This window comes from Enhydra lutris, unplaced genomic scaffold, assembly GCF_002288905.1.
Source record: "Enhydra lutris kenyoni isolate GAN:26980312 unplaced genomic scaffold, ASM228890v2 scaffoldscaffold94, whole genome shotgun sequence".
Classification (NCBI taxonomy): Eukaryota; Metazoa; Chordata; class Mammalia; order Carnivora; family Mustelidae; genus Enhydra; species Enhydra lutris.
This window is the reverse complement of record NW_019154178.1, coordinates 1,267,963-1,279,179: the sequence shown is the minus strand read 5'-3', so window position 1 is coordinate 1,279,179 and position 11,217 is coordinate 1,267,963. Positions and strand designations below refer to the sequence as shown.

At 62.9% G+C, this 11,217-nt stretch overlaps 2 protein-coding genes across 4 annotated transcripts in view; one reads left to right on the top strand and one right to left on the bottom strand.

Annotated features, from left to right (window-relative positions):
* Nucleotides 1-10,157, bottom strand: part of LOC111138906 (tripartite motif containing 46) — a 13,485-nt gene extending 3,328 nt beyond the window's left edge. The window contains exons 1-8 of one of the 3 annotated variants that reach the window (XM_022490890.1): nucleotides 10,140-10,157; nucleotides 4,093-4,354; nucleotides 3,569-3,912; nucleotides 2,782-2,925; nucleotides 2,567-2,662; nucleotides 1,655-1,908; nucleotides 1,290-1,411; nucleotides 1-297 (exon numbers count right to left, since the gene is read on the bottom strand). In XM_022490890.1, the coding sequence (XP_022346598.1) occupies nucleotides 1-297; nucleotides 1,290-1,411; nucleotides 1,655-1,908; nucleotides 2,567-2,662; nucleotides 2,782-2,925; nucleotides 3,569-3,912; nucleotides 4,093-4,348 (1,513 nt within the window). In that variant the 5' untranslated portion in view covers nucleotides 4,349-4,354; nucleotides 10,140-10,157. Of the gene's footprint in view, nucleotides 298-1,289; nucleotides 1,412-1,654; nucleotides 1,909-2,566; nucleotides 2,663-2,781; nucleotides 2,926-3,568; nucleotides 3,913-4,092; nucleotides 4,355-5,128; nucleotides 5,165-5,748; nucleotides 5,914-10,139 lie in introns of those variants that run through there. The other 2 variants (XM_022490888.1, XM_022490889.1) reach the window with 2 other exon arrangements.
* LOC111138907 (keratinocyte associated protein 2) lies at nucleotides 6,238-9,534 on the top strand. Its single transcript, XM_022490891.1, has 5 exons — nucleotides 6,238-6,611; nucleotides 6,883-7,037; nucleotides 7,126-7,189; nucleotides 9,173-9,239; nucleotides 9,374-9,534. The coding sequence occupies exons 1-5, from the start codon at nucleotides 6,608-6,610 to the stop codon at nucleotides 9,492-9,494; spliced, it is 411 nt and encodes a 136-aa protein (XP_022346599.1). The 5' UTR covers nucleotides 6,238-6,607; the 3' UTR covers nucleotides 9,495-9,534.
* Nucleotides 10,158-11,217: the final 1,060 nt, after the last annotated feature.

Below are 11,217 nucleotides of genomic sequence, written 5' to 3'. Positions count from 1 at the left end.
CCGGGGGCGTGTGCAGGTGCACGTCTTCACTGTACTCGCCGTAGCCGGCCTTGTTGCAGCCCCGGACGCGCAGCACGTACACAGAGCCGGTGTCAGGGTTCTCCAGCAGGGCGCTGGTGCCCCTCACCTCCTCTCGCCGCTGCCAGCGTGCGGGGCCCGGCTGCGCGGGCGCGTCGGTGCGCCGGAACTCCACGGTGTAATGCCAGGCAGGTGGCGAGTGGGGCGGCAGCCGCCAGCACAGGAATATCTGGTCGTAGGCGAAGGTGCGCTGCGTGTCGATGACGGGCGCCTCGGGCACTGTGGGAAGAGACAGCGGCGTCAGTCAGGGCCTGGCCGCGGGCCTAGCACGGAGGGCGGGCAGGAAGAGGGAAAGCAGCGGGGGCCGGGGGGGTGAGTGTGGGTGAGAGGGAGCTGGGGGCGAGGCCATCGGGGTGCCAGGCGGGGAGCGGCAGGGCAGAGCCCAAGGGAGCAGGGGAGCCGCAGGAGCGCAGGGGGCAGGAAGCCTTGCGAGGGTCCTGGCCTGCCATTCTCCCACCTCCAGCCTTAGGGCCGTTGCTTCCAAAGTCTGGGCCTCAGTTTCCTCCTCTGTCAAAAATGGTCTTAGACCAGATGGGGACGCTTCTTTCTAGGATCTTTTTAATTCTATGAATAAAGAGGAGCCCTAGGGAAAGGCAGGCAGAGACCAGTGGAACCCCGCGGAAGGAGCACTGGACAGGAAGGAGGGGCCAAGCGGGAGGGAGACAGATGCGAGAGCCAGCAAGGCAGAAAACGGGGGACAACAGAGGACAAGCAAAGCTTGACGATGGGAGGAGACGAAGGTCAATGGGAAGAGAAGGCAAGTCCGGAGGGCAAGAAGCCCAAGGACAAAAGGTGAGAAGGGCAAGAATTAGGCAGGAGCTTAGGGCAGGCAGAGAGAGACAGAGGGCACTGGTGGGGGGTGGCGAGGGAGGACCAAGAGTTCGGTGAAGGCAGAACAGAAAGGAGCAGTGAAGGGGGGGTGAGCTGTGTGGGGGCGGCAGGGCAGGGCCCCCGGGGCAGGGCCGCTGACTTGCCTGGGGTGCTCCTGAGCAGAGTCCGCGGTGGCCACAGCCTACAAACAAAGAGAGGGAGAAGCAGCGCTGAGCGCGGTGGGGCGGTGTGGCCGGGTGGGCGAGGTGGGAGGGGCGGCTGACCAGGCTGGGCAGGAGGCCAGGGAGGTCCCTGGTGGGTGCTGCCCCCCGGGCCCGCTGCTGGGGAAGAAGGGAGGGAGGCTGTAATCGGGTGCGGGGCCACCCCGGCCACCTCCTTACCTTGCAGGAAGTTAAGCTCCGTCAGCAGCTTCATCTCACGCCCTACGTCCAGCTGACAGTGGCGGAAGGAGGAGCTGGCAGCTGGCCGAAATGTCTGGAGGGCCTCCGCAGCTCGGGAGATCCTGGCAGGGGGCAGGCAGGGTCAGGCACCCCCAGCTGGACAGCCGCCCTTCCCCGTGATGCTGCTTTGCCTGTCCCTAGAGCCTGGGCACCTGCTTTGGGTCACCTCCTGGTCCCTCCAGCAAGCTGGCTATCAGTGTGGCCTGGTGATGGTCCTCAGGACCCACGTCTCCACGGGGCAGCGGTGCAGACACCAGCTTAGCCGCCGGCTACACCTGACACCCGGGCCTGGAGCCTGTGCCTACCTGTTGCACAGCTGCTTGGCTGCTTGCACAAAGCAAGGCTGGTCTGTTTCCTTAAGGACCTCCTGGGCGTAGCCCACCAGACCTGAGCCGTCCAGCAGGCTCCGGTGCTCCTGGATCTGGGCGCTGAGACGGGCCAGGCGCTCCTGCTGGCACTCCTCAATGGCCTGGAGCAGGGACACCCGCTTCTCCTCCAGCACAGCCCCCAGTCCCCGCACCAGCTGGGACACCTCCTCCTTGGCCTGCTGTCCGCTCACCTGCCCAGAGAGCAACACTCACTATCTTCTTCACGCAGCACTCGTGCCAGCCTCCCTCGGATCACCAAAGATCCAGGGAAATCCTTCCCAGCCAGGCCGCCAGGGCCAGGCCCACAGCTCCAAAGGCACCTGTCCACCCAGAGGGGCTCAACGCCCGACACTTTGTGCCACCCTTCCTGGAGCCCCACACCACCATCCTGACCCCATAAGGACTCCCCCAAACAAAAGCGAATGTGACTGCACTAACGCCCACTCGAACCACACCGATGTCCCCTGCCTCCGGGCCATCCTTCCTGTCTGTCCCCTTGTCAGCAAATTCAAGCAAACTGGCAGAAGGTACCAGAGACGGAGCCTCGCCCTAGCTCCAAGGATGTATGGTGTCCTAAGTGGCCAGCTGAGCCCGAGGGCATCCGAGCCATGTCCCTGAGGGCTTTCCAAACTGTCCTGGTCCTGGTCGACAGCCACACTGTTCCCATCGTAACCCCGGGGACAGCCTGGTCTGGGGCACTAATGTTCCTGCCAGCCTGGTTTAACCAGAACCTCGACACACCCACGGACTCTGAGCTGCCAGGCAGGGGACTGGGCTGTGCCTCCCCACATGCCTTCCTGCTTCCAGTCGTGGGCGGGGCCCGGAGCCCACGGCCATGCCCTCCCTCACCTCGGTGTGCCTCGCGGCCTCCTCCAGCTCACAGATCTGGGTCTGCACTGTGTCCTGGTTTCCCAGGATGTATGTCACGCTCTTTGTCAGCTTGTCCTGAGGGGGAAGAGAGAGGTGGGCATCGTGCCTCGCTTGGTGGAAGCCAGCAGTCAGGAGGAGGTGGGAGAGGGCGTGAGTGCGGGTTGGTGCACGGTGGAGTGAGGCAGGGTCCTCACCTTGAGGGCCTGGTAGGCGCTGAGAACAGGTGTGATCTTGTGCCCACCGTGGGTACGCCTCACCCGGCAGAGTTGGCACACCAGCCGTTGGCATGTCTTGCAGTAATGGGTCACCTCTTCCTTGTGGTCCGGGCACATCAGGCCCTAGGGACAGAAGGAGCAATGACATCATCAGCAAACGGTGGTTTTAAGGCTGCTGACCTGGGGCAGAAGCAGTGTGCAGCCTGGGCAGCGGGCCTGAGAGGGAAGAAGGGAGGAGGCCTGAGTCCAGCTGGGGTGCTCCGCAGTGCCACCTGGTGGTTCGCGGCGGCATCGACGGGAGCGTCGCTGGCATCCTTGCTCCCTCCCACCTCCACATGTGTGGTAACAGCAAGAGTAATGATTATTAATCTCCACCTTGTGGCTAATAATTAACCTCGTCCACCTTGCTCACTGCCTATTCCCAATGCCGAGAATAGCCCCAGGCACATGGATGCTGGATAAATATTTGCTCAGTGAATGAATGAATGCGGACAGACCTTTTTAGCCTAGGGGTGACTCACAAACCACCTCCTGGGACCCCCCCCAACAACCCCCAGGGCGTGGGTACTGCAGTGCAGGTCTTATCCTCACTCAGCAGACAAGATGGGGCTCCGAGAAGTTTAAAGATTGACCCAGTCCCTTTCTGTCCTTGTTACGGAAAATGGAGCCTGGCAGGGGCCACCTCTGCCCGCCTCCCTTGGGAAGTCCACCGAGCCAGCTCCCCCAGCCACCCAGCACCGCCAGACCCCTCTCCCCGCTGGCTCACCTTGGGGCGGAAGGAGAGGGTGGGCAGGGTGGGCTCGTGCTGGGCCTTCTGGGTGCCCCAGGGGTGGAAGAGCTTGAAACACTCATTGCAGAAGGTGGCCCGGCACTCGGTGCAGCCCTTGGTGGCCTCTAGCGGCGGTGGCTTGCACAGCTGGCACAGGATGGCGCCACCCACACTCACGCTCTGGCGGTAGCGCTCCACCACGCGCTCCAGGGTCAGGTTCCGGAACAGCCCCGCCAGGCCCCGCTCCCCCAGTTCCACATCGCCCTGGCAGGCCGGGCACGGGAACATGACCACCTGGGGGTGCAGAGCCCCTCGCTTCCGCCCAGGATACGTCCCAAAGCCTGTGGCAGGGCCAGAGAGGGAGGGGGCTGAAAGTTACAGCTGGCTGGGGGGAGGGGGAGATCTATTCAATTAAAACAGTAATTTTGTCGTGCCAGAGCTCGGCTCTGGGTCTTCAGAGGCCCCCGACCTGCGCGGATGTCCCAGCATCCCCGCCCGCGGCCCACAGGAGCCAGGCCCACCTGACTTAAGCAGCCGATCCAGGCGGTCTGGCTTGGGGAGAGTACGGCGGGAGAGGCGGGGGCTTCGGGTGGAAGGGGTGGAGGCGGGGGAGGTGGGCTCGGAGCTGGGGTCCCCGCCATGGCCCATGTAGCCTTGCTGGCCCAGCACCTCCCGGGCACAGGCCTGGCACACATTGTGGGTACAGGGCAGCACCAGAGGCTGCTTGTACATCTCTTGACACACTGGGCACAGCAGCTCCTTCTCCATGTTCTTCATGCTCGTCTGTGGAGGGAGCAGGAGGTCGGGTGGGAGCAAGGAACCCCCGGGGGAACACCGCAGCCGGCCTCTCAGGTGCCCTGAGAAACCCAAGGGGTCTCGTGGGGGCAGGGCAAGCTACCTGGGGCTCTTCCCCAGCACCCGCCCGGGGCCTGATTCACAGACCTTCCCGGCTCCGGCTGCTGCCGGTCTCCCTTCCGCGGAGAGCCAGAGCCTCCGAGGGGCGGTCGGGGCTCGCGGCCCGAGCACCTGCCTCCCCTGGCCTCAAGCCCCACCCCTTCCACTCCCGGGGCGGGCGCAGGGCCTGCTGCCCCTCTCACCTGGCCGTTGCTCCCATCCCCCCATCTCCCGGCCACCAGCTTCTCTCAAGGACACCGCCCATTCTGCAGCTTGGTGCAGACCCCCGCCCCCTTTTCTGGCAGCACCCCCTTTCCCGGCGTGACTCCTCCCTACAGCCAGCGCCGCGCGCTCTCCGTCCTCCTGCTCACCGCGTCGGTCATCCTGCCGCGGCTCGGCCGGCGGCGGCCGCTCCAGCCTCCATTCTCCATCCCTCACTTCCCCGGACGTCTCCTCGGGGCCCCAACACGAACCCATTCCCGTTTGCATCCCCCACCGTCCGGCCCTCCCGCTCCTTCACCCGGCACGACCCGACTAGCCAGAATCCCCTCCCCAAGCGAGGGGGAAAAGAGCGCCCGCCTACTTACCCCCTCCCCACCGGAAGTACCCCTCCCTTTTTTGGTGGAGGGGGTCCTCAAGCTATGCCCCACCCCCACACCTCACCTTGGTCCCTCTCTTCGCAGCCATCCCGGTCAGGGGCGCAGCTGACACAAAGGAGGGAGGGACAGGCAGGGAGGGGGAAGGAAGTGGTGGGGGGGAGCAGGGTTGGCACCGCCCCTGGGAGAACCAGGCACGGGTTGCCATGACAACCCCGGGCTCGGAGGCAGCCCCGAGTGGGGGCGCGGTGGGGTGGGGTCTCGCCGTAGGGTCCAAATTTGGAACTGCACCCTGGGGGCGGCTCCTTCATCGCCCCTCACCTATCCTCAGTTTTCTTGGAAAATATCCAAGCTCACGCATGCCCCCTCCTCAGAGCATAGCCCCCTGGCCCTGCAGCCCCAGCCCTGGTGCACTGCTGGCGGCCACCCCAGCCCCCCCGCTGCATCTGGGCAGCTCCCGGTTCCTTGCACCCCAGCAGCTGGACGCCTCCACGGGGCTCACCTCCAGGCTGCCCCGGGATTACCCTCTCCAACCTGCACCCCGAACCCCTCCCCCAGTCCTTTCTGCCATCCCCAGCCCCCTGACTACATCCCAGCATCTTGCCTCATGTTCACCTGTCCGAGGTCCCGGCCTGCCCTGGGCCCCTCTACTCCCCCCCTCTTCCCCTCGACCCCACCTTAACTCACACTGATGCGGACCAGTGCGTCCATGATGGAAGTGAAGGTCTGCATATCCTCACCCTCAGCCATGGCCCTACCATGCCCGCCCGCCCCCGGGTGCCTGATCCGGGCTGCGGCTGCGAACCCCCGGCTTAATGCAGGAGCCCGTGGGGGTGTGCGGAGGGGTGGGGGTGAGATGTCACTGCGCATGCTCCAGGGACAGCCTCGCACAGCGCCCGTCGAGGTAGGAGGTGGGAAATAGTTCTCCCCACGTGGTTTTCGGAAGACGGTGGCGGGGGTGGGGGTGGCGGGGAGGCGGGGGTGGCGGGGAGGCGGGGGGAGCGGGGGGGGGCGGGCGGGTTGGGTAACATGGAACCGTATGGGGGGAGCCATTTCTAATGTTCGCATCCTTCATTGGCTCCCTAGTCTTACTGCGATGAAACGGGAGGATAGTTTCGGAGAAGGATGGGCTCCAGAATGCGAGGACTAGGTTTTGGCTTGGGCAAGAGTCCACGGGAGATGCGAGGCAGGGCTCATGCGGGAGGGACGTGTGAGGAACAGGCACTAGAGATGACACGTACGGCGAAGGAGACAGGGCTGGGCTAGAGGCAACGGGCCGTGGGCCCAGCGGCTTGTGCTGAGGGCAGCAGACGCTCGGGGAGCGGGGAAGGGCAGGGGACCAGGGCGGTGGCCAAGGCCGCTCTCGGACGCAGTGTCTCCTCCCTGCCGGCAGGGGCCGCTGCGGCCAGGCGCCTAGAGGGAGCGCGAGCAGCCCCGGGGGAAGCGAGTCCGCGAGTGGGGCTGACGCGTGCGCACCGCCGACCGCCCCGGTTCGGGTCCCCTGTTTCTTGGCCTGCGGCGCCGACTGAGCCCGGGGCAGCACGCGATGGGTAACGGGACTGGCGGGGTTCCCCGACGGACAAGTGGGTGGGGTGGGGTTGGGGCGGACCGGCTGTCCCGGTCCTCTGCCCGCAGAGCTGACGTGTCCGGGACCCCGGGGGACGGCGGGGAGCGGGCGCCCGGGGGCAGCGGGGGGTCGCGGCGGGGGTCGCGGCGGGGTTGCGCAGCCCCGGGGACGCGGGGGGCCGGCTCGGCCTGCGGCGCTGGCGGGAAGGAGGACCCGGCCCGACCGCGCGGCCCGCGTCCTCGCCTCCCCTGCAGCCGTGGGCACGGGCACCTCGCTGGCGCTGTCCTCCCTCCTGTCGCTGCTGCTCTTCGCCGGGATGCAGATGTACAGCCGGCAGCTGGCGTCCACCGAGTGGCTCACCATCCAGGGGGGCCTGCTGGGCTCAGGCCTGTTCGTCTTCTCGCTCACCGTATCCTTCCTGCGCTGCGGGGGTGGGGGGGGCGGGGGGGCGGGGGGCGCGGCCCGTCGCTCGGCCTGCCCTTAACTCCCTCGACCAGGCCTTCAATAATCTGGAGAATCTGGTTTTTGGCAAAGGATTCCAAGCAAAGATCTTCCCTGAGAGTAAGTGAAGATGGGGGTCGGGCGCTTCAGCCTTCCGCCCTAGCCGCTCCCAGCACGGTCCGGAGTGGTCAAGTGCCCGGTCGGTCGGTGAAGGTGGCTCAGAAGGGAACAGGCTTCTTAAGACCGCGCGGAGGCGGCGCCGGCCTCGGATGCACCTCCCGGAGCTCTGAGGCTTTGGAGCCGGAAGCCTAGTTCCCAGGGGGCTCTGAGGAGACCTGGCCCTGCAGGCTGGCTTTGCCCAGTCCTTGGGAGGTGTGGGGAGGAAACAGGACTGAGTTCATTGAGGGATTCTGATGTGAGGTTGAGCCAGTGTTAGTGGGTTCTATTTTTCTGAGAGGATCGTGAAGGGCTTCAGTACTAGATTTTTTAGAAGATTTTATTTATTTATGGGGCACCTGGCGGGCTCAGTGTTAAGTGGCTGCCTTCGTCTCAGGTCATGATCCCAGGGTTCTGGGTTGGAGTTCCACATCAGGCTCTCTGCTCATGGGGAAGCCTGCTTCTCCCTCTCCCTCTGCCACTCCCCTTGCTTGTATTTCCTCTCTTGATGTGTCTCTCTCTGTCAAATAAATAAATTTTTTTTTCTTTTTTTAAAGAGAGATCACAAGTAGGCAGAGAGGCAGGCAGAGAGAGAGAGGGAAGCAGACTCCCCGTTCAGCAGAGAGCCTGATGTGGGGCTCGACCCCAGGACCCCGAGATCATGACCCGAGCTGAAGGCAGAGGCTCAACCCACTGAGCCACCCAGGCGCCCCCAAATAAATAAATTTTTTAAAGAAAGATTTTATTTGTTCATTAGAGCAGAAGCAGGGGAGAAGGGTAGAGGGAGAAGCAGGGATGCAGGGCTCGATCCCAGGACCCCAGGATCCTGACCTGAGCTGAAGGCAGACACCCACCTGAGCCCCCCAGGCACCTGGGCTTCAGCATTGGAGACACCGGATTTCTATGTCAGCGGGAACCCTTACCAAGTTAGAATAAATGTTAGGTTCTTTTCTCTTTGACACGATGCTCGTTGTTGCTCATGTAATGGAGAATAGATGATTTAGTTATTTATGCAGAATTAAGTTCATAAAGCAGCTGAGGCATCAAGGCCGGCTCGCTCAAGGAATGTCACAAGCTTACAGAGGGCAGCGAACGCTGCCTCGTGAGGAGCCTTCATCGGGTAGAACATAGGCCTGCCCTGCCCTCGTGGCCCTCGTGGCCCTCGTGGCCCTCGTGTCTTTGCACTCCTGGCTCCTGTAGGTCTGTAGGTCTGCACCCTCCACCTAGCTCTGGGGCAGCTTTCCAGAGCTCCTCGCAGCCGGCAGCCTCCAGACCTCTGAGATTTTGTTTCCCCATGTGTTGTCTTCTTGTGCTACGGAAAGAAACCTTTGTTGTGGGGCCAGGTTCTTGACCCCCTTCACCCTCCCCAGCTGGGCAGGTGGTGTCTGCCCTGCCGACCGCCTCCCACTTTCTCTCCCGTCCTCCGCAGGATACCCGGAGACCCTTTCCTGCCTCCGTGGCGTGAGCGTGCAGACACCCAGCCCTCCGGCCTGCATCCAGGGAGCGAGGCCCTCAGCTTCCGCCCCTGGCCAGCCAGTTTCACGAGTTGGTCCTTAGTGGCTGGTTTTTGTCGGAAAGGCCTTGCCTCCCCTTCCCAAATGGGAGCAAACCTTGCCTTTCAGACTCTGTATCACTATCTTTTTCCTTTATGTTGGAAGAGAGCCAGGATAGGGAGGTGATATTTGGGACAGAGCTGGTAGCGAGCACATGTCCCCCCCCCCCCCCCCCCCCCCCCCCCCCCCCCCCCCCCCCCCCCCCCCCCCCCCCCCGCTCCATGTCCTGACCATCGTTCAGGGCATCTGCAGTCCTCCTGCTGATGTCGTGCCACATTCCCCGACACAGGTTCCCCCAGCTTCAGAGGCCCCCGATGTCCCCTAGCCTCCACATGTGAGTGCCTGTTGTTTCCACTTTTGACCCCCATCCCCTTGTCCCCTCTTGCTTTCCCAGCTCTTCTCTGCCTCCTGCTGGCTCTCCTTGCATCTGGCCTCATTCACCGAGTCTGCGTCACCACCTGGTAAGGGCCTCACAGCTGGGGAAGGGGTTTCCTCAGCCCTAGCCGGCTGCCTCCCCAGCCGCTGCCGCCGTGTGCCGAGAGGGTGCCGGGCTGGCGTGTGCCGGTGCCGTGACCTTTCTGTCTTCACGGTGTAGCTTCATCTTCTCCATGGTCGGCCTGTACTACATCAACAAGATCTCCTCCACCCTGTACCAGGCAGCAGCTCCTGTCCTCACCCCAGCCAGGGTCACGGGGAAGGGCAAGAAGAGAAATTGACCCTGAATGTCTAATAAAGTTGATCTTTGTAGTCCCGGGAGTTGTGAGGTGCTATCTTGTGCCCAGGCCTGCAGGGGTGTGCGGAAGGTTGTGGCAGTCGGATACCTGCTGGTTTCAGACCTCGGGGATGGGGGGCTTGCCTTCTTCCTAGATTCATTTCTAGTAAATGTTTATGGACGGCTATCCGTGCCATGAGTGTGAAAGTCTCAAGGTGGAAGAAAAGCGCGTGGGTGACCTGCCGTCTTGACCTTTCAGAAAAGGGGTCAAGGCTGTAGTGCAGGAAGCCTGCCTTTACCATCAGAGGGGAGTAGATCCTGGAGCAGAAGAACTGTCACCCCTGCAGCTCCCCCCGGGAGTTCCTTTACACCTCTGGGGCCTTGTTACTCTGACTTCCCACCCGGAGCAAACAAGCCTCCTGCCCCTTCTGCTCCAAGGCCTTGTGGGGGGTGGGGGAGTGCCCACTGATGTTGCCCTCCTGGACCCATCCGTTCACCTCCAGCACAGACAGATGGTTGTGTTTTGAAAGACTCCAAGGTTGATCACTGCCCCATCTTTGTTCAGGTGCCTCCGTTTCTCTTCTCTGTCTTGTAGCCAAGAGATCAGGGACTTGCTACACTTTAGCAAAGTGTATAAAATGATAGGGACCAAGCCATCGGCCTTGGAGCCAACCATGATGGGAATAAGGATGTGGCTTCTCAGATCCAGCTCTGTGCTCTGCCCTGAGGGGTGCCTCTCAGTCCAGAGTGCCTGTCCTCTGAGGCCACGGCGCAGCGCCTCCCCTGCTGGATGACATGGGCTTCAGCGTCCACAGCTTCGTGTCCTGCGCAGTGCTTGGTCGTGGGTAGTGAAGACGTGGGTTGGTTGGCAGAAGCTGCCCTTCCGGCAAGAAAACATTGTAAATGAGATGTGTCTGAGTAGGGATGGAGTCCCAATGGAGGCGAAGAAGTGAATGGAGGGGGTCCTGGTCAAGGATTAGAGCCCCGCCCTCTAATGAGAGGTCACCCCACCGTTGCCATGCTCCTCAGTCTCTGGGTTGGGGGAGTGGCATGCAGTGTGCCCAGGGTCCCTGCAGAGGGCGCCATGAGCTCGCACCTGCCAGTCAAGCCTGCCCCGAGGGCAGGGGAAGGTTGCGGCTGGGTCTCAGGGTTCCGGCCCAAGTCTGTCCAGCCTCCCAGGCAGGCCCTGAAGCACTGGCGTCTTGGAGGCTGGAGTCTGATGGCCATCAGACTGATGGCCCCTGAAGCACGTGTCCCTGGGAGCAGAGGCAAAGAGCATTCAAGGGCCAGCAGAGCCTCCATGCAAGGGAATGGCAGCTCTAGGCTCTTAACTGACCTAGTGATGGTTAGGGGGCTGTGGTATGTGGCACCTTCTTGGGGAGGATGACGGGTTGTCAAAAACAGACCCTGGATCTAAGGGGAAGCTGAGTTGGTTCTAGGGCGCCCTCTGTCAAACCCTGACGTCCTCCTAACGGACGGGCAGAGGGCTAGATCTCAGCCAAGGGAACATAGACATGGGGGGCAGGGATCTGGCCACCTGAGGGCACCCTGACTCCAAGATGAGAGTTTGGGTATAGGGCCAGACTCAGGAAGGGTGGGGAAGAGTCAGAGAGCAGGGCCGGGAACATGCCAAGCGATTGGGGCACCTGCTGCCACCCACTGTGTAGGCACCAGGGCCAACAAGTGGCTCAGGGATAATGATCCCCTTCAGCGAACAGGTGTATTTA

Excerpts from the sequence above, each read along its gene's own strand:
- LOC111138907 (XM_022490891.1), top strand. Across the intron at positions 7,038-7,125 it reads TGTTCGTCTTCTCGCTCACC|GCCTTCAATAATCTGGAGAA; the intron begins GTATCCTTCCTG and ends TCCCTCGACCAG. Across the intron at positions 9,240-9,373 it reads CGAGTCTGCGTCACCACCTG|CTTCATCTTCTCCATGGTCG; the intron begins GTAAGGGCCTCA and ends TTCACGGTGTAG.